Source organism: Astatotilapia calliptera, chromosome 17 (assembly GCF_900246225.1).
Source record: "Astatotilapia calliptera chromosome 17, fAstCal1.2, whole genome shotgun sequence".
In the NCBI taxonomy this organism is placed as follows: Eukaryota; Metazoa; Chordata; class Actinopteri; order Cichliformes; family Cichlidae; genus Astatotilapia; species Astatotilapia calliptera.
The window spans coordinates 2,551,469-2,574,148 of record NC_039318.1 but is presented as its reverse complement, the minus strand read 5'-3'; the positions used below and the strand labels follow the sequence as shown (position 1 = coordinate 2,574,148).

At 41.7% G+C, this 22,680-nt stretch overlaps 2 protein-coding genes across 3 annotated transcripts in view; one reads left to right on the top strand and one right to left on the bottom strand.

The window, feature by feature from the left end:
* The window catches only part of LOC113009462 (serine/threonine-protein kinase pim-2-like), a 512,014-nt gene that overhangs the window by 303,732 nt on the left and 185,602 nt on the right, over window positions 1-22,680 (bottom strand). The window lies entirely within an intron of this gene.
* On the top strand, window positions 237-21,880 carry nap1l1 (nucleosome assembly protein 1-like 1). 2 transcript variants are annotated; one of them, XM_026147772.1, is made up of 16 exons: window positions 237-300; window positions 4,270-4,308; window positions 5,319-5,407; window positions 8,146-8,248; window positions 10,437-10,578; window positions 12,902-12,982; window positions 13,358-13,486; window positions 13,641-13,712; window positions 13,788-13,927; window positions 14,393-14,538; window positions 14,640-14,659; window positions 15,140-15,262; window positions 15,390-15,422; window positions 15,509-15,559; window positions 19,042-19,078; window positions 21,747-21,880. In XM_026147772.1, exons 2-15 carry the CDS (start codon window positions 4,292-4,294, stop codon window positions 19,045-19,047), a joined length of 1,152 nt encoding a protein of 383 aa, XP_026003557.1. In that variant the 5' UTR covers window positions 237-300; window positions 4,270-4,291; the 3' UTR covers window positions 19,048-19,078; window positions 21,747-21,880. The 2 variants fall into 2 exon arrangements, with proteins under 2 accessions (XP_026003557.1, XP_026003556.1); XM_026147771.1 differs by lacking the exon at window positions 19,042-19,078.

Sequence of the window (22,680 nt, the reverse complement as noted above, 5' to 3'; positions counted from 1 at the left end):
AATGAATGAATGAGGTGATGAAGAGCAGCAACCAGATGATTAGAAGACTATAAGGAGGACTGGAACGATGTTTCCTCATCCTCTGCTTTCCCCCCCTAGGGGCAACCTCACCGCCGCCCCTCCCATGCACAGCGTTGCCTCGGTGATTGCCGGTTTACGTGATGACGTCGGATGTATATGAGCGCAGGCGGCGGGATCTCTCTCCCTTTTACCGCCATCGGAGCGGAGTCTCTTTCTTCCCCGAGACCGCTTCACTGCGTAGCGCCGCTAACCAAACCAGCCTCCGGCTAGACAGCGAAGGTAAGAGACGGGAGTTGGGAATGGCTTCGGCGCTAACGCCCCAAACTTGGTCGTCGTCCCCGAAGTTGAATTTCAGTCCCACTGTATGAGCGAACGGTGGCAAGAGGGTGACAGCGCTGCTTTTGCTAATGCTAGTCAAGTCAGACAGTGGCAGCAGCCATTGAGACTGGCTCCACCATGATGTGTGTTAACGTTACACGCGATTTGGGAAAAAAAAAACAATAAAACAGCGTTTATGTTCGTCCGCTTCCACCGGACTGTTTGACCAGTCATTGCATTCGCAGAGAGGACAAAACGCTGGCTAAGTCCGGCACTTGTCGGCGTTTTTCGACATTTGTTGACACGTGTCTCCTTTCTTGTAATTTTGGACTTGACCTTATTTTTATTTTTGTGGAGGATGGGTGGGTGGAGATGGAGGGGGACGGGGGACTGTTCACGAGACTGAGCTTTACTGATAACGGCACGCGGCGTTTGGTTGAATTGGATAGTCGGTTCTATTACATAAGGGGAAGCTGGTTAAAACGTGGTGCTGGAGCGTTGACACCACTTCCTAACTGGCCCATATTTTCTAGTTACAGCACCGTGTCTGTCGAAGCTGTTCCTCCCACTTGCTCTCCCCGAGTAGTGCGCATCGAGCTAGCAGCACGCAAGCTAGCTTTAACTAGCAGCGCACACACAAGAGCTCTTTGATACTAGACTGAGGCAGGCCGGCTAAAGTTGGTCTGTACACTAGCCGGAGTCCGGCTTGTTTTATGTGGGTAAAATGAGTAAACGTTTCAACAGGTTGGCTGCCAAATGAAGCCGAAATGTGGTTTCAGCAGGCAGGCATCCACCCGGGGCTTTTTGTTAGTCATGAATGGGTCGACATGACTTCAGCATGCAACACGTGGTCGCTGGGCAGGGATAGAAGAAATGGCTATCTTGAGTAAGGGTCTGTCTTTGGGCCAGTTTGATGTTTTTAGGAGAATGTAATCAATTAGCTGCTCCGTGTTGCAATTAGTCTTCTCTAGGGAAGACGTAGGTGGGTTTAAGTTGTCTTTTTTTTTCATTTTTAATGGCAATTACACACCATACAAAGTGGGAGCAGCTTAAATCTTTTTTGTTCAAATGAATCGCCACATATAGCTCTGGAAGCGCTGATGTTGTTATCACTTTTCACAATGAAAAAACAAGTTGAGGTATTTTAGGGACTTAAACAATGAGGCATGCTGTTGATATTGACGCAGGTTGACCTGGGCAATTTGATAGAAAATGCTCCAGGCTGGTATTATCCTGTGCGTAATATACCCAAGTCTTTGTTTCGTGCATTATAAGTCAACTACCCCAACTAAAAACACTGTCATCTCATTCTGCACAGTGGAAGTTTTTTTTCTTTTCTTTTTTTGTCCTAAGAGCTTCCTCCAGTACTTATCAATAATTTGGAGAAATAGAGAGGTGGTAGGGATGGTGGGTGTCATCCTAGAGTAACAAAGCACATGTGCTTTTATTATTCCTAGACACTTTCAGATTTATTCATTTGTCAGTGTAAACTTAAAAAGTGAAAGCCTAAAAACGTTTCTTGCTATTCCAAAAGTGGCAGACTGCAGGTTTCATTTGAGAAATGGGATGTAATTAAAGTCACAAACCAGCCAACAAGGCAGGCTTCTCCCTAAATCAGTTATCCTCTGCAAGAGGGAAGAAACACATTGATCTGTCATGTGACTTTTCCAAACTAAAAGTGTCACATCAGCTCTGCAGCTGAATAATCTTGGCGTATCGGCTGAATATAGCCCACCTGAGATAAACAGTTATGATATGCTGCTTTGTTGAAATAATTTTCTTGCTCTGTTGAAAGACCTACATAGATTTTTGGTTTCGATTCTAATTTGTCAAAAGTTAAGTGTAATAGATTATAAGCTCCTGGGCTTTAGTTCTTGAAGCCCTGCAGCTGCTAGTGTTACAGGCTAACAAGGGACAGATTTGCCCCTGGGATGACAGTTGAATGTAGTTAATGAGTTGGGACAGCAGCAAGAACATGGCAGTCAGGAAAAGGATTATGGACCTTTTTACCATCATCTGCACTCTGCTGAAATGCCGTCGTGTCATTCATGTGTTGCTAGGTCAGTGATGATTCATATAAAATGTGTCTTGTAACATTGTCATGATAAAGTAGTGGTAGTCAAAGTCCATTAGACTTTTAAAAAATTGAATAATTGTTTTTTTTTTCTTAATGGGGAAAAAAATACTTTGGCTCATGTGTTCCTCCATGGCACTCAGCTGCCTCTTCAGTGAGTCTTGGGTCCATCCTTTATGGGTTTTAGCAGCAATTGCATGCAAGTCGCATCCTAGAGCTGGTGGAGAACTGGTTCCTGTAGTGCTAAACCAAACTGTACCAGGCTACAGGAGTAGAAAAGGGACTGCTGTCAAGCAGCTAAACTCCCAGCTGGTGGAGTTGGAATATGTCTGTAGGGAGAGGCAACTGAATTGCATCAAGGACCCGCCACCCTAATCAGTCTCTCAGGGGAAGGTGGCCTTGGCTGAGTGGCAAGGGGGTGACTGACTAACAGCCAGGGTTGATCCCATGTAGACTGGGATGGGACTCTTAAAATAAGCATGTGATGGATTTAGACAAATCCTGAGTGTTTAATAAAAATTCTTTGGAAAAAGAAGTTAATTATTTATTTACTTAATTATTTGGGGATGGGCGTGTTATTAGAGATTAGTAAAGTTTATTTGAATATCGATCATAGCAGGTAATAGTAGCCACAGTGCTAAACAGACTGCTGTACTGATCGGCAAAGGACTGAGGGAAAGATGACATTCATATGCACTAAAGTCATTTTCAGTCTTTTGTTTTTAATCAGTGTGTGAATGCCTCATAAGGCTCTGCTTTGATCTTTCGTGAGATGCTGTCAGTGCTGTGTTGACTGCAGCCTAGGGTTCCTTTTATATGCATTTTTCATGCATTTCCTCTGGAGTGGAGGGTAGTGCTGTGTGTGCACTATTTTCAGGAGTAGCATTACTTATACAGCCAGTTTAGTTTCATTTGCATCAAAATGGTGAGGCTGCAGTTTTACATTTTTAAAATTATACAATAAAAACTATATCATTTTAGTTTTGTGGTAATAAGAAGGGAAAGGGACTTGATATGAAGTAACTCGAGTTTTTGTGGTTTATTATTAGCGTTCTCTAACAACATTGTGGGGCGCTTATTGCAGAAATTTTTCTATTTATTTTTTTTACTGTGGAGGTGCTCAGTAACATTCCAGTAGCTGTTTAACAACACAATGAAGGACTGTTAAATTTAAACCAGTATCTTTATATTAGCTTAGAAGTTGGTTGTAAACGGTGTTCAACAGAAATCTTAGTGTACTAATTAAAAACATGAATGCACATTAATATCCTCAATGCCCCCGCAGATACCTTTCCTTTCTGCAAGTTCTTAATATTAGTGGACATGCCAGGCTTTTTGTTTTTAAGTATATTACATAAAATTGTTCAGAGTGGTGGTATTCACCCTTTAACTGCTTACTAGAAAAAGATGTGTAAAGGTAGAGATGAGGCTCAACAGACGGATGAACTACTGATAAGAGCCGCATTTTGGTTGTGGTCATTACTCCTGAACTTTCCACTGTGAGAACAGAAGTTGTATAACATAAAGTGTGCTCTAGCTCAATCATGCGTAACCTCATGCATGTGTCTTCGGTGCCCTCTGGTACTTATACAAATTGCACTACACCTTTGTGCGTATGAAATTTCTATTGTCATTAAATGATTTACTCTGGCTCTTAGAGCCAGTTTTTAAACTGAAACTAGTCATTTTGAGCAGGTTGTGTTAATAAGTTGCCATCTCCTAACCTGGTTAGGATAGATGCAGCTTTGCCTTTAGGCTGAACAATATTGCAAAAAGCCTGTGTAGTGCACCCCTCTGGTAACAATAACATGTAATCCAGGATTTCTAAGCTAACTGGTTCTGTTCTTTCTTTCTAGCATCACTTGAGACTCGGTTAATATGGCAGACATCGACAAGTAAGTACATTATGTGGTGTTGATAACTAAAATTAAACATTGGGCCTCTCTGTCAACTCGTTTTTTTTTTTTTTTTTTTTTTTTTTCTAAGTTGAAGGTGACATTTTTTGTGCTTATAAGGTAAACCTTGAATATACCAAAAGCAGAACCATGGAGAGGTCCAGATTAGTTGCGGTAAAGCCTGACAAAGGGTTTGCTGCAGGTGGGACACCTGTCAAAGCATCCACACCCCAGCCTTTTATTCTAAAATTCCTGTGTCGTTGTTGCAAAAGAGGCAGTGATTTATAGTTGCACACTCATTATGATATGAAATGGGACTTTTTAACATGAAGCCTACAGTAGTTGTTTTTGGAGCCAGCTTCATGTGGTCATTGGAGGAACTGCAGTTTCTGGTACTGAGTTTTCAGATTCAGAAAGTGCCCCTCAGGTTAAATCTAAGGGTGCAGTGCAGTAGGAGCTCCTCCACACACCTCTCCAACACCTAGGGTTACTTTTTTTCCCCCTTTAAATGAGTGTTTTACAGGCCACCTTTAAAACATGTATGGCTCTGTAACAATGGCCCAATCGGATGGAAGCTGTCTCTTTGACTCTTAAATTCTTCCACTCTTGGGCATTGATTTTTCACAATAGTCTGCAGCCTGATGGAAGGATGAGACGGGCTAGTGAAGCTGTGTTATGTTCGGTATTGAACTGTGATAGTGCTGCATCTTGAAGTTGGGCATCATGTTTCACTGCTTTGAGCAGCATCATGGGTAAAGGCAGACTCCAGTTTTGTTTACTAGTGAATTTTTAGAGCTGCACCGCATCACTGCTGGCCCTCACTCAGTATCAGGATGATCTTGGGCAAGGTGTGTCAGCATGGCAGTTGGCTCTTCATTGCTGGCATAGTGGTCAGTGATCAGCCAAAAGATGGCAGGAGTGTTTGGCCAATCTTAAATGTTCCTTCATAAGTACTGCTTTGTTTTGGCTAACATTTCCACCCTCTGTCCTTCCCCTCTCTCCTTGAGCAGCAAAGATCAGGCTGAGATGGACCCAGCAGATATGGAGGATGTTGAGGAAGTGGAAGAGGAGGAGACGGGAGAAGATGAAAACAGCAAAGGTAAGGCAGTCTCAGTATACTTACAGTCTAGAGTTGAATTGCGCATATTCTGTGGTTTAGGTGAAATGTAGAAGTGGGGGAATGTGGGGTCACATGTGCCCCCCCTCAAAAAAAGCTATTTAGCCAGTGCCAAAGGAATATCAATAGCCAAGTGATAACATTGAGAAGATGGCAATTCAAACACTCAGTATCAGTGGGTGAACAAAGTGGCACATAAACTTGAATACAGCATAATAGACTTAACAGTTGAGAGCTGGGAGCACTGATCCGTTTTATTTTGGGATCTCGATGCTGTTTATGTATTCTTTGATCCTCAATGGTTCTGACGACTCCTCACATATTGGCCTACTCCTGGCTTATTGTGGCTAGATATAGATTGCTGCTTGGGCCTATCTTTTTATAGCTAGTTTGAGCAGTGTTTTAAAAGCCAGACTTGAAAGAAGACTGATTCTGGCTGCCTACGTCTGATCTGTCACAGCGGCCACACTTTAAGGAAGTCTGTACACAAGACCTAGAAGCTGGGGGAGGATTATAAATGCATGAGTAATACATGGTTGCAGCCTGCTGGCGTTAACATGCAGTGTAGACCCTCATTAAGAAATCTTTTGAGATTTCACACATGAGGGCTGTTGTGGAACACCTGTAACTTGGGAATCACAAGCTCTGAACATTTGAGATTTTTAACTGATGTTTGAGATTAATGTAAATCTATTAATTACATGAAGCACCCCACGCCCTGCAGATACTCCTCTGCTTTATTGTAGGGTTTCAGTAATGCTGTAGCTTCAGTTGCACAGGTACTGTGGTGTAGTACAGTTTCTGTAGTGTGTGGATGCACTATAGAGCAGTTCCTGTGGTTGGTAGATTTGGTAATGATTAAAAACAAGTTTTTATTGCTGGTTGTGTAGTAGCGGCACCTTGGTTGAAATTCAGTTACTACTACAGTTGTGCGATATGACCAAAATCTCATCTCCCGATATAAAACATCTGTCGTCCGATAACGATATAAATCACAAAAATGTAACATTTTCTGTAAATTCTGTGAATCTCGGGCAGCTCGACTTGCGTGAAGTGTTTCCAGCTGCGCGTAGCTGGAGTCGAGTGTTTTAGGCGATGCATGAAACTATACATTTTTAGACATGAGTTGTAACGACGCCGTTTTCTTTGAGTATTTATTACACGGCGTGCTGCGGGGAGAAGCCTGTTCTAACGTTTGAGTCTAAGGTTTATTTTTTAGCACCTGGCGGCTCTTTTTTACTTCTCATCCGTAAACATTCTGCATCTTTCACGTGATTCAGTTTATTTTGAAAAGTCTCAACAGGATCTTGAGCTTTATTGTGAAAGGTTTATGTGGAAAATAAACAAGCGGACACGCGATGGTGTTACCGTCGTTGTTGCATCGACGATGCATAAAAACAGGCGCTTGTCCGTCCGTAGTGTGGTTATATTAAATATAAGAGAAAGAGAGAACTTTAAGAAATGAATATAGCCACTACAGGGACATCAGAACCATGAAAAAACATTACCGTAAACAGTTTATTTTGCAACACCACGAAACAAACGATAGCGTAAAATGAAACGATAGATGTTTTTATATCGTCATCCGATATATATCGTTATATCGAGCAGCCCTACCTACAGTCGTTCCAGTAAGCTGAGCCGATAGACTTTGACTTGAGGTTTTGTTTTTTGTTTTTTTTGGTGTCAGTTTAACAACATGGGCAGTTATAGTTGCTCAACCTGCCCCTGCATTTACATAACTTGAGGAATGTGCTACAGCTGCTAGTTAACTTAATTCTGACAGTGCTGCAAATGGGTTTTAACATAATTCAAATCCCCCTCAGTGACCCGGTTTAAGTGTGTATAGCTTTAAAACCTCAAATGTAACAGTTGAAGACTACAGGGGGATCAGTTTGTAAAGGTGTAGTGATGCTTTTCTAAAACAATCTAATGTGGTGGTTTACACACAGCTCAGTGGTTCAGTTTCAGTCAGAGACACAAATCCACTTTCAGGTTTCTTCAGAAAGGTTATCCAGGGTTAAACTATACCAAATAAAAACATGTGGCACTGCCTGCTGTGGTGACCCCTTGTCACAAGGGGAGCAACATTTGTTTTGTCACTTCATAACAGCCCCCTTCTTGTGTTTTTGGTCTACTACAGAATTCTACATTAAAGCATCTGCTTAAGGAGCTGATTTTGTCTAAATTCAGAGAAGCTTATTTATTTGACTCGGTGCAGCATCCCAGACAGCTCGCTGATTTTTGGCTTGTAACACAAGGAAAATGTCCAGGATGTGCCAGCAGAGAAAAGTGACTTCCAGTCTTTTTAATCTTCTCACCTGCCAGCAGCAATCTGACTGAGCTTTGATAGGTGTGAGCAATGTGTCGGACACTTGGGTTGTACCATCTGTCACCTGTCTGGCTGCACAAAGAGCACTCTTTGACTGCTGAGCATATATGTATATGCAACATTCATAATGCACATAACCAGACATCAACCTCTGTTTCCACACTTTAAAGCATACAACAAGCAAAGTACTTAAGAGCACTCCACCGAGCAGTGATGGAATGGTTACAAAAACAATCGTGAAATTGTTATTGTGCAGCTCCTGATTTGGGTTTCAATTATAAATCAGTATATTTGAGTGTAGTTTTAAGTGAATCCCGCTCAACATCAGTTCTGAGATGATGCTCAAGTTCTGCTCATAGATTTCTTTTCACTGTATGTTTCTCTTCAGCTCGTCAGCTGACTGTCCAGATGATGCAGAATCCACAGATCCTGGCTGCGCTGCAGGAGAGGCTGGATGGTTTGAATGGCTCACCATCAGGGTACATGGAGAGGTGAGGGATGGCTCATTTGTCTTGCCTGAGCAGCACACAGGCAGCTCTGAATTGAGAATAATGTACAGACTTTGTTTTTGTTTTTATATTAAGGTTTTTATGCAAGAGTGGTATTCACTAAATTTTGTTCAGTAGATCCTGCTTTTTTTTTTTTTTTTTTTTAAAGTCTGGCTGTTGGCAACTGTTGCTGTGGGCTTTCCATCAGTTACAGCAATCACTTCCTTGCAAATAGACAATCAAAAACATCCACCTACAATCTACATGCTTCAGCATACTGATGAGTATCTGAAATGGTGACGACACCTTGTTGAGTAGAAATGCAAATGACTTTGAAGTTGAGGTCAACACCAACGGTGCAGTCAAAACCAGCGAGTCATGAGTTGATGAGCATCTACCGGTGTGACACTACATGGCTCAAGAAATACAACCGGGTTTCAGTGTGAAGCAGGTGGGCTTCTTACATTGAAGTGGGAAGCCTCAGCCCCTGGCGAGGTCAGCTATTATCGTCTCGGATGCGATGAAGGAAGAACGCATGTTGAGTTTCAAACATCACTTTGTAAGGACAGCTGGTTTTAAATTGGGTATGCTGAGGCACATAAAGGTGAGATGTATGGTAATAGGAAAACCCATTTAATGTCTTACAGACCACTTCCAGACTGTAGGCAGTGAAACATTAAACAGAAGTTCAAACAAGACAAAATTGTCTGTTCGTTTTAAAATGCAAAATCCAAAGTCTAGCTCTGCTTTCTCAGTGTAAGTGGCTGTGAGCACCTGGTGTCCTTCATAAAACAGCATACCAGAGAGCCTTTAAAATAAATGCATACAATGATGTTGTGGAAAAAGGACAGTGGGGCACCGCATTTCAGGGCATAGTACTGGCATCAGTTGTAAATAATGAGGGCTGCTTTAGTGGGCGAATAGCTGCACAAAGACTTTATTTTGTGTAGTCACTTGAGTTAACATGGATCAATTTGTTGCCTGAGTCCAGGAAATGTAATCGCAGCTGACGTGAGTCATAGTTAAAACGAAAACAATCCAAGTGGAGGAGATACTTTTAACAAAAACCACACTGAAGGATGCTTGCTGAAACGGCGACAGTTCAGTCAGTGGTTGGGGCTTCTGAGATGCTAGGTTGTGAGCGTCGCTGTGCATCTTGGCTACAGGGCTGAGCCACCCACTGCTCCTCTCTTCAGCAAAACCATCAGCAAGCAGCTCTTTAATCAACATGTCAAGTGTTTGGCAGTCACCACCAAACTCACCGGTTGCATCCCAGCACTTGGGACTCAAACACGCATTCCCCTGCCAGACTAGTGCAGGCATCTCTAATTTACCACACTGCAGAGAAACTTGACTGGGTGCAGTCTCTCTGCACTTCTGAGTCTGGTTAACTGATCATTCAACAGATTCTAAAGATGTAATTAGGATGTTAAAGTTGCAGGGTGTCCAAATGGGACTGCAGAGATGTGCACCTTCAAAAGCAGAAACATGGGGTCTGATGTGAAAGAACAAGCAGAAAGAGCAGATTTGCATTACAGGAGAATTTATTCCACCATCAGATAAATGCACTATATTGAAAGCTAGCTGAATGGAATCGGTAGCATCCTACAAAATAAGTCTGCGATGAGTTGGAAATGAGAAGCATGGATGTGATGAAATGGTTTCATATTCATTTCAGTTTGCGTTTTAAAAATATAAACTGTCTGTCATTAAAAGCAAACATGGAAGTGACCTTGTAAGACATGAGGAGGAACCCCTCTCTCATCTACAGCAAGACCCAGGCCACAAGTTCCCCAAGTGTCCACCAAGTAAATCTGCAAAAGAAACCGACGCTGGTGTTAAATGAAGCAAATCTGAATAAAAGCAGTTCTCAGCATAGTTTTTTTTACTGTTTTTAAAATGTTTTCTTGGAAGGCCATCCTGACTCACTATGGATCCTCTGGGGAGAGTATGTCTGCACTTTGTTGCCATTCTCTAAAGCTCTCTGCAGATTAACTTCTGAAGAGGGGGCCGCTCTTTGCCTCAATCACTTTTTCCCCCCTGTGACTTAAATTTTTTTTGTAAGGGCTAGAAAACGAATGACAATCAAGTATATATATATTTATACTTACATTTTTTATTTGGAGTTTAAATATTACTTTTCAATAACCAGGATTGTCCTCATGTCTTCTGTTCATGTGTCCTCCCTCAGTTTACCAAAGGTCGTAAAGAGACGTGTCAATGCTCTCAAGAACCTGCAGGTCAAATGTGCCCACATTGAAGCGAAGTTCTACGAGGAAGTACATGAGCTGGAAAGAAAGTATGCTGCCCTCTACCAGCCCCTCTTCGACAAAGTATGTTTTTGGTCTTGTGTATACTTTGTAAAGAAGTCATGGTTTGTCACCACAAAGTAAAACTTACTGCGTATTATGTGTTCCAGTGTGATGCAGCCACTCTTTAGTCACTCACAGTAAGACCAGAAGCCTAATTTTGTATGGCTCTTTCCTTTACAGAGACTTAGGACATAAATGACAATTTAAAAACTCTTTTTAGAATGTATTTATTTATTTTTGTTTTTTTGAAGAACGGTTGAATCACAAATTCTGCTCTTCAGAAGAAACTCTCATAAGCCTACAGGTTGCATATACATTTACCTAAACATTGATTAAATACAAGAATCTGCTGAGCGCTTCCTGAGGGCCAAAGCGCTCGATTTGAACAAGACTTGCAGCTCTCACGTTGTAACTGGACATGAGTAGGTTTAGACCTGCATTGATACTGATGTGTTTGACGCTTTCTCCTTGAGCATCATTTGTCTCGAGTGCACACTTTCTTGAATCTGTGAAGCTACATCAGGATTTAGAAGCAGCTCAGGGAACTTGGAGCTTGCATAGAAAACGTATGGCTCTGGTCTGCTGTTTGAGCACACTCCATGTGTGTCAGTGTATCTATAGTAACCATAGCTCTTTCATCATTCTTCCATCTGTGGTGGAGCCAAGAAAGCAGCTTTTCTCAGATATGCTGCAAACCTTTGATAATCTGGGACCAGAATTTTTCTGGGAAATGAAATGAGTTGTTTTCTCAACTATAAAAATAGTTCCTCTTAAATGTTAACTGATAGTCAAGTAAATGCTTTAAGCTGACTTGTGTTGAAAGGTTTGCTTTGTGTTGCATCAGAAGGTGATGAAAGAAGAGGTTGTAAAAAGCCCCTTTATGGATTTGGATCACACTGTTGTACTGCGTGTAACATAAGTGCACGATCTAGGGCTGCTCGATTATGGCAAAAATGATAATCACGATTATTTTCACTGAAATTGAGATCACGATTATTTGACGATATTTATTTAACCCTTTAAGACCTACTATAGAACCAAGTCCACCAGAGCTTATATTATTTTTTTTTACATGCTGTAGTGCCATTTGTGGGAGCATTTCAAGTTGCTATACATCAATACAACTGTTATAGCCCATATTTTAATAATATGTATGCATTAAGTCCATAGTAATTACATAAATTGCAAAAAAGTGCAATAAACTAAAAAAAATTGAAAATCGCTTTTGTTTTGTTTACATATATTTCTACTTGGAGAAATTTAAGAGGTTTATCCCTCAAAACTTTAAATACAATAAAGTTGCAAAAAATAGTTTACAACAACAGGAAATTTATTTTGAGTGTCTTCATAGTTTTATTTTGGAGATACAGCAATTTTTATATACACTGCAGGAAAAACAAAAAACAATCCTATGATGCAAATTTGCAAAGAAAACAGCAGGTGCATCATTTCACTGTGGGAAGTGTTACGAACCGCTGATAGGAACGGCGAAGCGTGTTTCTGGAATATTATGTTTTTGTTCCTGCAAGCGCTTTTTATGCAGTTTTTGCAAAGCTATATGTGGAACGAAACCGTGACCGAGGACAAGCTGATGGCATCAGATGTAAGTACAACTCCTCCGGTTTCATATGCAAAACAAATTATTGCGCTAGCTTACACGGTTCAGGTTCTACAGGGATTTAAAAATAGTTACACAAAACGGAGCGTGCTGCTCTGATCAGCTTTAAAGGGTTAACAATGACTTTAAAAAATAATATAAAATGGTGTGCAACACCACTGAAGGTTTTTTTTTTTTTTTTTTTTAACTCTTTTCAACCAACGGCAGTCACTCTCCAAATAACTTCTGCTTAGCTTTCTGAGCTTCCCTCGGGTCCTCTTAATCAGCGGTCTCCACCCTTTTTTGCGCCACGGACGGTTTATGCCCGACAATATTTTCACGGACCGGCCTTTAAGGTGTCGCGGATAAATGAGGGAGGGGCTAATAATCGGCTCAGTCATTTTTAATGATCGTTAAAAGCCCAGATCGTAATCGTGATTAAAATTCGATTAATTGGGCAGCCCTAGCACGATCCTTCACCTTTGCAGTGAGGACTGCTTTCAAGCTGCTGTTCTGGGTGTTTCTGATGTCACTAATGCAGTGTTAAAGGCACCTTTTCCTGTAAAGTAACACTGTTTGAAATGACTACTTTGCCATTTGAATCCAGAGATCGCTTGTTCTCATACAACTCACAGAATGCAGGATTTGTTTATTTTGTAAGAACTGATTTGCTGTGGTATAACTTGCAGTATAAAATAAATGCATGTGTAAATATGTAATTCAGATGGTTCTCTCGTTTCCTCACAGAGAAGTGACATAGTGAAAGCAGCTTATGAGCCCACAGATGAGGAATGTGAATGGAAAGCGGATGAAGAGGAAGAGCTGACGGTACGTAAGCAGGGACAAATGACAAATACACCTGCATGCTTACTGTACAAATACTTGGCTTTCTGCATTTTTCTGCTTTCACATTTCATACGTGGACCAAATTGTCTTCCCAAAGTGACAGCACAGCATCCAACCATCACTGATTTCAGACAACTGCTTTTCAGAGTGGATTAAATCTGTACTATGGTGCTGCATGTGAAGCTAGGTTTTTTTTTTTTTTGTTTTTTTTTTTTTTTTTTTTTTTTTAACATCCCCTTTTGGTCATTACTGTTCAGTGCTGTGTGGTTGTATATGTGGACGGGGCATAAAATGTTTTGGTTTGTTTATTCACCAAACACACATACAAATACTTAAAAGAAAACCTCTTTTAACCAGGATGAGATGAAGGAGAAGGCCAAGTTGGAGGAAGAGAAGAAGGATGAGGAAAAAGAAGACCCCAAAGGCATTCCTGAATTCTGGTTAACGGTTTTCAAAAATGTGGATCTGCTCAGTGACATGCTGCAGGTATGTTTACGCACACAGAAAATGGGTCACAGACAGCGACTACTTCTCTAATTCAATAATCAGGGTTTGCTTCCACCTCCTGGCCAATAGCTGTATAGGCTGGCTCGTGTGGTTTTCTGTGTTTGCTTCTAAACCACTTCTTCCCTCCCCTCAGGAACATGATGAACCCATCCTTAAGCATTTACAAGACATTAAAGTGAAATTCTCAGATCCAGGACAGCCAATGGTAAGTGTGCTTCTCATACTTTAAATGGCTAAAACCAGTCTGACTGTTTGCTCATCAGCCTCTTGTGTTCACCAGAGCTTCACATTAGAGTTCCAGTTTGAGCCAAACGACTTCTTCACAAACACAGTGTTGACAAAAACCTACAAGATGAGGTCAGAGCCCGATGAGAACGACCCCTTCTCCTTCGATGGGCCAGAGATCATGAGCTGCACAGGGTGAGTGTCGGCAATTCTTTTTTTTCTTTTCAGGTTTTTGTTTTCTAAGCAACTTTTGATGCACATAATGAAATGCTGCCAAAGAGCTTATCATTTCTTCAGTTTTGCACCTCAGCTGTCACAGGCTGATGGAGTGGTGCTGTTGAGTGGGCAACGTGGCAGCTTGTGAACTGACATAGGACTTTGAAAGTCATACCATAGGTGCACCGACCAAATATCTGAGATGAGTCTGAACTCTGTGACCTCAAGGTCACAATTTATAAATCAAATGTATACCTAACTCGTATTAACTTGGAGGTTGTGGGTGAGCACTGGTGGCCACCAGTATTGCTCTCCAACCAGAGAGGCAGAGGATAATTGAAAGTCCTTACTGGATAATTCGTACATCCCAGATGTTTTTTAGATTTGACACTTCAAATGCTGCCTCCTGACCTTGTTTCCATTGCTCCTTGTTTTTGACAACAGCTGCACGATTGAATGGACAAAGGGCAAGAACGTCACATTGAAAACAATCAAAAAGAAACAAAAGCACAAGGGCCGTGGCACGGTCAGGACGGTCACCAAAACGGTCCCCAACGACTCCTTTTTCAACTTCTTCACCCCACCAGAGGGTAAGAGTGACATGGCAGAGAAGTTGACCGTTGCTATACAGAGTTTGCTCCAGTCTGAGTTTGTTTGCATTGTTTCATTTTGATCTGTGCTTTCTTTGCAGTCCCAGAAAATGGCGAGTTGGTAAGTTGGTGCTTTTACACACCATTTCACCTGGGATGTCTTTTGATATTAACTTGAACTTCTTTATATGAGACGCACACTTCCATTAACCTCAAACATCATGTAGTGACTTAAAAACATGATTTGGTGACCCAGATAAGTAACTACAGTCAAGGTTGCCAGAGGGGCTGGTCTGTGAATCTTAATATTGAGTAATACTAGAAGCAAAGCCACTACAGTTTGGCAACAAACTGTTTTCTCAACTTTTGATTTTGACAAAATTCAAATTTTATCACACACTAACTGCATCTTGGCACATCTTAAAGGCAAACCTTAGTGCCTGACAGGCCAGAGGATTTGTAATCAGTTTTGTACCCATTCTTCCCTCCAAGGAGGAAACGCACTTCAGATGCCATTTGTATAGAAATGCTGAATCAGGGGCAGCTCTGGTTGCTTTCTCACTTTGTTCAGGAAATGCATGAATAAACTGTCTGATTTCAGGATGAGGATTCGGAAGCCATTCTGGCTGCTGACTTTGAAATTGGCCACTTCATCCGCGAACGTATCGTACCCCGAGCGGTGCTGTATTTCACAGGAGAGGCCATAGAGGATGATGACGATGATGTGAGTGTGGGCATTTGATATCTTGGGTGGGGTTACAAAGTGATTGAGTTGTAAGAATTAATTCAACTTAGATAAGCATTTTAATTTGGCATGATCCTGGCTCTTAACAAATGTTTTTCTTTTACAGTATGATGAAGAGGGAGAGGAGGCAGATGATGAGGTAAAACCACCAAAAAACTACCACAGGCCACTAAAGCTTACATTTTGGAAGTTGTAGACTGAAGTTGCCCTGTGCTGTGTGTTCAGGAAGGTGAAGAGGAGGCTGACGAGGAGAACGACCCCGACTATGATCCCAAGGTGAGAGAACATGTCTGTAAAGATCTCTGGTGCTGTGAGAAAAGACCTTACTCAGCAGTTCTCAACTTTGATGGCTCAGGATTTTCTTACTTAAGGCGATGGATAGCTTCACGAGTCACTGCGTTCAGAATCTTTCTGCATAATTTTCTGTCACCTGAGGATCCTGAGCTGCAGGTGGAGAACAGCTGATTTCAACATACAGAATACATACTGTCAACAAATGCATCTCATTTTACACCAGCTTTAATTTGCTTCAGCTTCTGTTCTGTTGTGACCTTGGTTTGGTTCTCTGGTTAAGACAGAAAATGCATCCAGTTGATATTTTGTCTTTTCAGCGCTCCATTTTCCGCTTGACTTTTACAAGTTGTTGAAATTTGAATGCTGCATGTTGTTGTTGTTAAAGCTAAAGTAACACAGATACAGTATGCCAGAAACAAAAGGACACAAGGAAAAAAAAGTCCTTCAAGTTTGTACAGAATTTTAGCCAATAGGCTTTCTGCCACATTTGGACACGATTTTACCTCATTTTATGGTAACTGCCCAGAAACGTATCAAAATCTATCTGCCAGTAAGCAATTTATCTTCATTCATTTATCTTTACTTCATCACCTAATGAACAAATTCATCTGGAAACCACGTCAATCTTAGTCTAAACCAGGGGTCGGCAACCCTAGGCACGGCACGCGAAGGGTTTACTGATGGCACGACCATAGCTGGACTGGCCAGATTTTTGGTGGAGGCCAGCAGGTGGATGAGGGAAGGAGAGGCAGGAGGAGGAGAGACCCGAGGCGGCCGCCGGTCTGAGTGTCAGGTGAACTGAAATTATGACCTGCAGTCTATCTGGATCAGATATAAACCAAGTTTAGGTGCAGTTTATTTTTGTTGTGCTGACTTTTTACAGTCAGTTACAATAACTCGTACTGCATGCTAGCTAGCATGATGGAGTTTCTATACAGCTGGGTGGGTGCTGTGATGTTACTGATAGTGAACTTTGTTTTATTCATAAGGTTAGTTAGTAGAGTTGCCAACCGTCCCGTAAAAAGACAGAATCGTCCTGCATTCAGAGAAATTATTACGCGTTTCGTGTTGAGCTGAGAAGAGACGCAGTTTGTCCCGGACTTCAGCTACAATGAAAAAGACACAAAGCTGGATTTATTCTGTCGTTACACTTCAGCTGCTTCTTCTCTCATTCTCTCTCATGAATGAGTTGAAGTTATGAGCTGTTTCTGAGAGACAAATAACACCAGGATCCTTTTCTAAGTAGCTGACAGCTGGTAACTGTGCAGGGGCGGATCTAGGAAAGTTTTGCCAGGGGGCAGGTAGGGCATTAACAGGGAAAGGGGGGCACAAAGAAATACTTTCTTATTCTCATTTAAAATGTCTCGCTGTTATTAAATAATTATCTGAAGCTTACAACCAAAGTGTTTATCTGATGTAAAATGTATAGAAATCATACATATACCAACAAGACTGTACATCACTGTCACAGCAGCATTTGTTTTCATTCAAAGGCTTTATGGCTTTAATACCTGGTGGGCCGGTCTTTAGTCAAGCCTGGGCTGTGTTTTTGTCCCAGTCCAGCCCTGAGCACGACACGCAGTGAATTAATCTGAGAAGGTGCATCAAAAAATAAATGGCTGGGCCAGCGGGGCACATCGCAAATTAGCTCGCATAGACACATTAGTTGTGTCGCTTCTTAATGACGGTATCTTAGCTAACAACCCCAACTACCAGATTCAACTTGTATTTGTCTAAAAATAACTTAGAGGGACGTTGTTAGCTTTCCACATTCCGACACTTCAAAAGCTTCAGGAGCTGTCCGCTCAGCACAGCATCAGCACCACGGAGATACACGGATACATCCGTAGACTCGAGACACAATGCATTTTTGGGACTTTCAGGCGCTTGGACCAATGTTTTCTTTTCTGAACAAACCAGAAATCTTTAATGAGCAGCTGGATTTGTCTCGCATTAACTGGCTGAGGTAATGCCAGTTAATGCAACATCGAAGCAGCTGGAATCCACAGCTGTGAGTGTTCATGGAGCTGCATGTTCACCTGCTGGACATCACTACCTGACAAGCTTGACTGTCTTCAGAACATTGCAGAGGCCTTATTGACAGTATTTGGCTCTACATATCTGTGTGAGCAGATTTTCTCTCACATGAGTGTCCTCAGGTAGCTGTCCGCTGGACACCCGGAGACCTGTGTGTCTGAGTGGGAGACCAGAGATCACATTAACATGTCTCTGTATTAACAAACATGCCAAATTGGCCCAGTTTATTTTTCTTGTTGTTGTGAGGAGACCATAAATAGCGTTTGTATTTTCTGTTGTACAGTTCATTTGCTGTTATGGATAAAAAGTGTCTTTTTTTGTTTTTATTGTGTAACTTCATAGAGTGTTATTAAATTTATTCTTAATGCAATCATATGGCACACTGACTTCTGAGGAATTTTTAAATGGCACTCGCCATCAGAAAGGTTGCCGACCCCTGGTCTAAACCTTAGACTGGATATAAAACATTAATTTAAGTCACAAATGACTGCAATATTAAAGTCATCAATCAAGTTAAAGTAGGTGCTTTTCTCCCCCCTCACCCAGAGCTGCCGAGGCTGCCTACGTCCCAGGATTCCAAATTTACTGTAACCTGAACACACCAGCTGTGTTTATTGTGACAGTCCAATTACTACTATGTATCTTTACTACATTATGGTTACTCAGCAGGTTACTCAATGAGCCAGACCACTTTGTAAAGTATTGTGACTGAGAGCCAGGGGTCCTTCATCACCTGTCAGCAAACATTCACTGCATTAGAAATAAACTTGAAAATGCATGGAATGTAAAGACAACATTATACAGTATTTATCAGTTTAACATTGCTTGAACCACCCGTCATGGTTAGCAGCTTTTAATGGGCCAGAAATTCTGTGCCCATCTTTAACCATTTGAATAGAAGTGGGCATGCACACACCAAATGAAGTGCAAATCTGATGAGATTTGGCCTAGTCCCCCCGAGACACAAAATAACAGGTTGTCTCCTGCGGGGCTCTTTGTTCACTGAGATTCTCTGCATCCTTCTTGATGAAGGTAATGCAGCTGGAAAAAACTGAGTAAACAAAAGCACTGGAAACGGCAGCAAGATGCATGAACGTCTGTGATCAATGGACTCAAAGTGTCCTTTTGTAGGTAGTCATATTTGTACGGTTGGGTTTTTGAGGGGTTACCTGCATGACCTTGCGTGTTGACTCATTTGGTGTAATTCAAAGTTACTAGTCTCAGGCCAAACTGAAGAAGCTGAGTTTGACACCACAGCATGTAAAAAAGCATGAGCTCTGCTGCTGCTTTGCTCAACTAAAACATCTGACATTCTGTATTCTGCGAGTTTGGCTTTTTCTTTTTTTTCCTCCTATTCATTGATGTGTCTTCATCACCTGTCACTTTGGCATATTTTGTCAGCTACTCTTTAAATTTTTCCTCACTAGGTTTAAGTGGTGACTGTAGAAAAATAACCCTATCCTGGTAGGTACAGCTCATTAATTGTCAGCTTTTCCACCATCACACCCCCACCACCCTCCACCCCCACACCTTTTGATTTTGGGTTATGGCTTTTCCATCTTTGTCTCTCTCCACCCTTCCTCGGCTGCTGTGTTAACACTATCCTGACTTACTAACTCACTGGTTTGGCTTTTTTATTTTTTCTTTCATGAAGTTTAACCCATATTAGAGCTCTGCATTTGCACCTGTATCATTTCTGTATGTTGAAGCGAGCCCAACCTTCTTTGTTTTGTCCCCACCATGTTGAACTCTTCCCATGCACAAACACAGGCTAGTTCATCAGGGTGATGATTTGTTTGGCAAAAATGTCCTTTTTGTTTATGTGTGAGTTCCCATTTAAATGTCATTGGTCTGTTCGTCCATGAACGTCCTTTGTTTTCCTTCATGACCTCTGTTCATCTACATGCCCCCAATACAGGGCTGCTGTGATGTCTTAATGTCTGGTTAAATGGCTCTCAAATGTCCCCAAAAGTGCTTTTAATTCTAAAGGGCCTGTTACGATCCATTAGAAACTGGAGTTCTGGTAGTATATGGAGAAAGAAGCTCAGATGCTGCAGCAGTGGTGTTGGTTACAGACAGGGCATTCGTTTTTTGAATGTGTACTTTGAGTCGCTCATTAAAGCCACATGTGTTGAACGGTGGCAGCAACGACCTCACTCTGTAGTAATGTGTGTGGCATCAGGCCATGAAGAGCAGCCTTGAACAGCTGCAGCGTGCCATCATCACCTCTGCAAGTGTGTAATGTCCAAGGATGTCCCACCCTGAGTGTGCCGGGGGCTTAATGATCCTCTGTGGTTTTAAACCTTAAGTTGCCCCAGTGTTTCATTTATTTGGCAGCTAATTGATTTGATCTGAAGTCCTTGAGTTTATGTTTAAAGTGTCGACATTTGTTATTTTGAAAGGGCTAATGGAAAATGGGCTCCTATGGCAGATGTTTGGGTCTCTCCCAAGTTTGTACTGTGGATACGGAGTCCCATTATTCAACTTTGCTGGTTTAAAAAAAAAAATATACCCCAGCCATTGTTAATTTAATTAACCAGCGGAGATTCTGAAGCTAAATTTTCAGTCACTGAATCTCTGGCAGTTAGCTGGTTGGATGTTGGTATATCAGCCTCTAATCAACAAGTTACACAGAAATGTCTGATTTCTTTTTTTGTTTTAGTGAACAATCATTATTATTTTGTCCTCCACAGGACTCATTATGAGATTATCTCACACAGTGATGGAGGCCTCGAAACTCCAGTATTTGTCTGCATTTGTTGAAGATTACTGAGCGAGTTTCTTTCCTCACCATAAGTCAAACTGAGGACAGCAGATTGTTCTGTTGACACACCCCATCAAGAAGATCCACCAGCTTGTCTTAAAATGAGATCTATCATGTCGTTAATGTTTCAGAGAGATCTGAAAGTTGTCATTTCCTAAGGCACCAAGATACATTTCGGCGTTCTCAAACGGCAACATTTAAGTCTCAGAAAAATGAGCAAACTGTTTATCTCATGAGGAATTACCTTTACCTGTCATTCCTGGTTGCTCAGAATGCATCAAGTAGACGAGTAGAAATGTGTTTACTGGATGAATGTGCTGATAAATGGAACAGAATAATCCTTTAATCCTTTGGCACAGCTGACAATAAGAGAATCAAAGTGTATTCTATGATGTTGGAAACCCTTCACACTGATTTCTGAAGTGCTTAGTAACATGCGAGTGCTGAAAGATGTCTGAGGGTGCTTTAAGAGTTGCATAAGATTGACATGCTCCTGGTAGATGCCAACTAATGTGCGTTAAAGCAGGAACCGTAATATTGCTGAAACTAGCATGTTAGGCTGGCATGTTGGGGATGCTGGCAGCTGATGGTTTTTGTGCAGTAGAGGCTGGTGGGTGGGGAAGTGGTCCTTACTCAGACATGAGCGCACAGCCCCCTGAAGTTTCCCAGTCACGACTGCAGTAAAGTAAAAATGACAGGAACCTCCTAGCTGTGTAAAAGAAACTTGCAATACCTACAGCTCGCTCAGGGCACTATAAAACTCCAAGCCATCCACATCGGGCTTTATTTTATCCATTTAAGCACTTTATCTCCCTCACACCTGTGGTCAGCTTAGCTTTCATCATGAGTGCTCTTACACTTACACTCCAGAAGAAAAACTTGAAATGGCTATCTAAGGTTTGTCACTATTTTGCCTCATGCTGATACAAAGACATATGGGGAAAGATTTATATGAAGCACTTAAAGGTCACAAGTTGCATATGATAATTAGAAAAAAATGTTAGCTTAGCAGAGCCAGCCTACTGCTAAGCTAACCTGCTGCTGGAGCTTCCCACGGGAGTGCACTCGATCCTCTGAAAGTCATGTCACTTTCAAATGGTCTCACCAGCACCCTAAAGAATCCCTGGCCTGATGTTTATTTGCATCAATACTGTTTAACAAAAAGTATTTTCATACTGCTGTCTGTCTAATGTGAATGTGTCAGTCATCACATCCTTGTCATTTCTGTTGCATTTAAAAATAGCTGAGGTGAGAAGTTTGAGTTTGTAGCTGCTTGAGTGGTGGAGTGGCGTGACTGCGTACGTGCCGTTTGAATGAGTCCGTATGGAGCGGCCTTCATCTTAACACCCACCATCCTGTTTCTTACAGAAGGATGCAGCCCCCCCAGCTGAGTGCAAGCAGCAGTGAAGCCTGACCCGGCTGCCTCGAGGATCAACTGCACTGTAACAGCTTCTCAAAAGAAGAAATATATAAATAAAAAAAATAAAAAAATAGTTACTTACCGCCTTATAATGTTTTGTATTTTTCTTGGTAGAGAACTTGGAGAAAAAAAGGTTTCAAGATTTTTGTTACAAAAACTCATGGTAATATACTGGGAGCAGTGTGGCTCGATATACATAGTATTTTACTAGACCTGTTTTCCCCTCTCTTCCTTCTCTGTACAATAGTTAGACTGCAGGAAGATAACCTCCCTCAAAAAGCATGAACTTGTTTCTTCACTGCTAAACTAGTTTGGGTTCTTGTGAAGTCTTTTGTTGTATTTGCTCTTAGACAACAGCTGTGGTTTAGACTGGCATTGCGGCGACACCAATCTATATATCCTCTCCTCCAAGCTAAATTCCAGGTCGTCCCAGTGATTTATTTTAGCTTTTGTTTTCTAAACTCTTAGCGGGGACTTGAGCACTTAAAAGAGAACTCACAAAGCACTGTAGCATTTCCAGACAGGATGGATGTGTTAGCTGCACCTGAGTGTCCAGTCCAGTTTATTCTGTGGGATCCACAGTTGCCACCCCCTCACCTGACTTTTCTTTTTCCCACTCCCCCACAATTTCTTTGGGAATTCCTGTGCCACCTGTGCTCCACTGCTTTCCGCTTAAACATTCCGGTAAACGGACTGGCTGGCCCCATTAGTGAACCTCTTAAAGGGTCTGCCATTCTTCCTCCGGACGGACTGTTAAAATGATATCAAAACTGACGTTTGCAGTGACTTCTTCGCTCCTGTGGCTCTCTACAGCCGACTCTCGAACATTCCTTATCTTAAGAAAACTCTGGAAGGTGGGGTGAGACAGTTTGTCAGGATGGC

Coding starts and splice junctions, on each gene's coding strand:
- nap1l1 (XM_026147771.1), top strand. Junction 10,579..12,901: donor ACCAGCCCCTCTTCGACAAA/GTATGTTTTTGG, acceptor GTTTCCTCACAG/AGAAGTGACATAGTGAAAGC. Junction 15,423..15,508: donor GAGAGGAGGCAGATGATGAG/GTAAAACCACCA, acceptor CTGTGTGTTCAG/GAAGGTGAAGAGGAGGCTGA.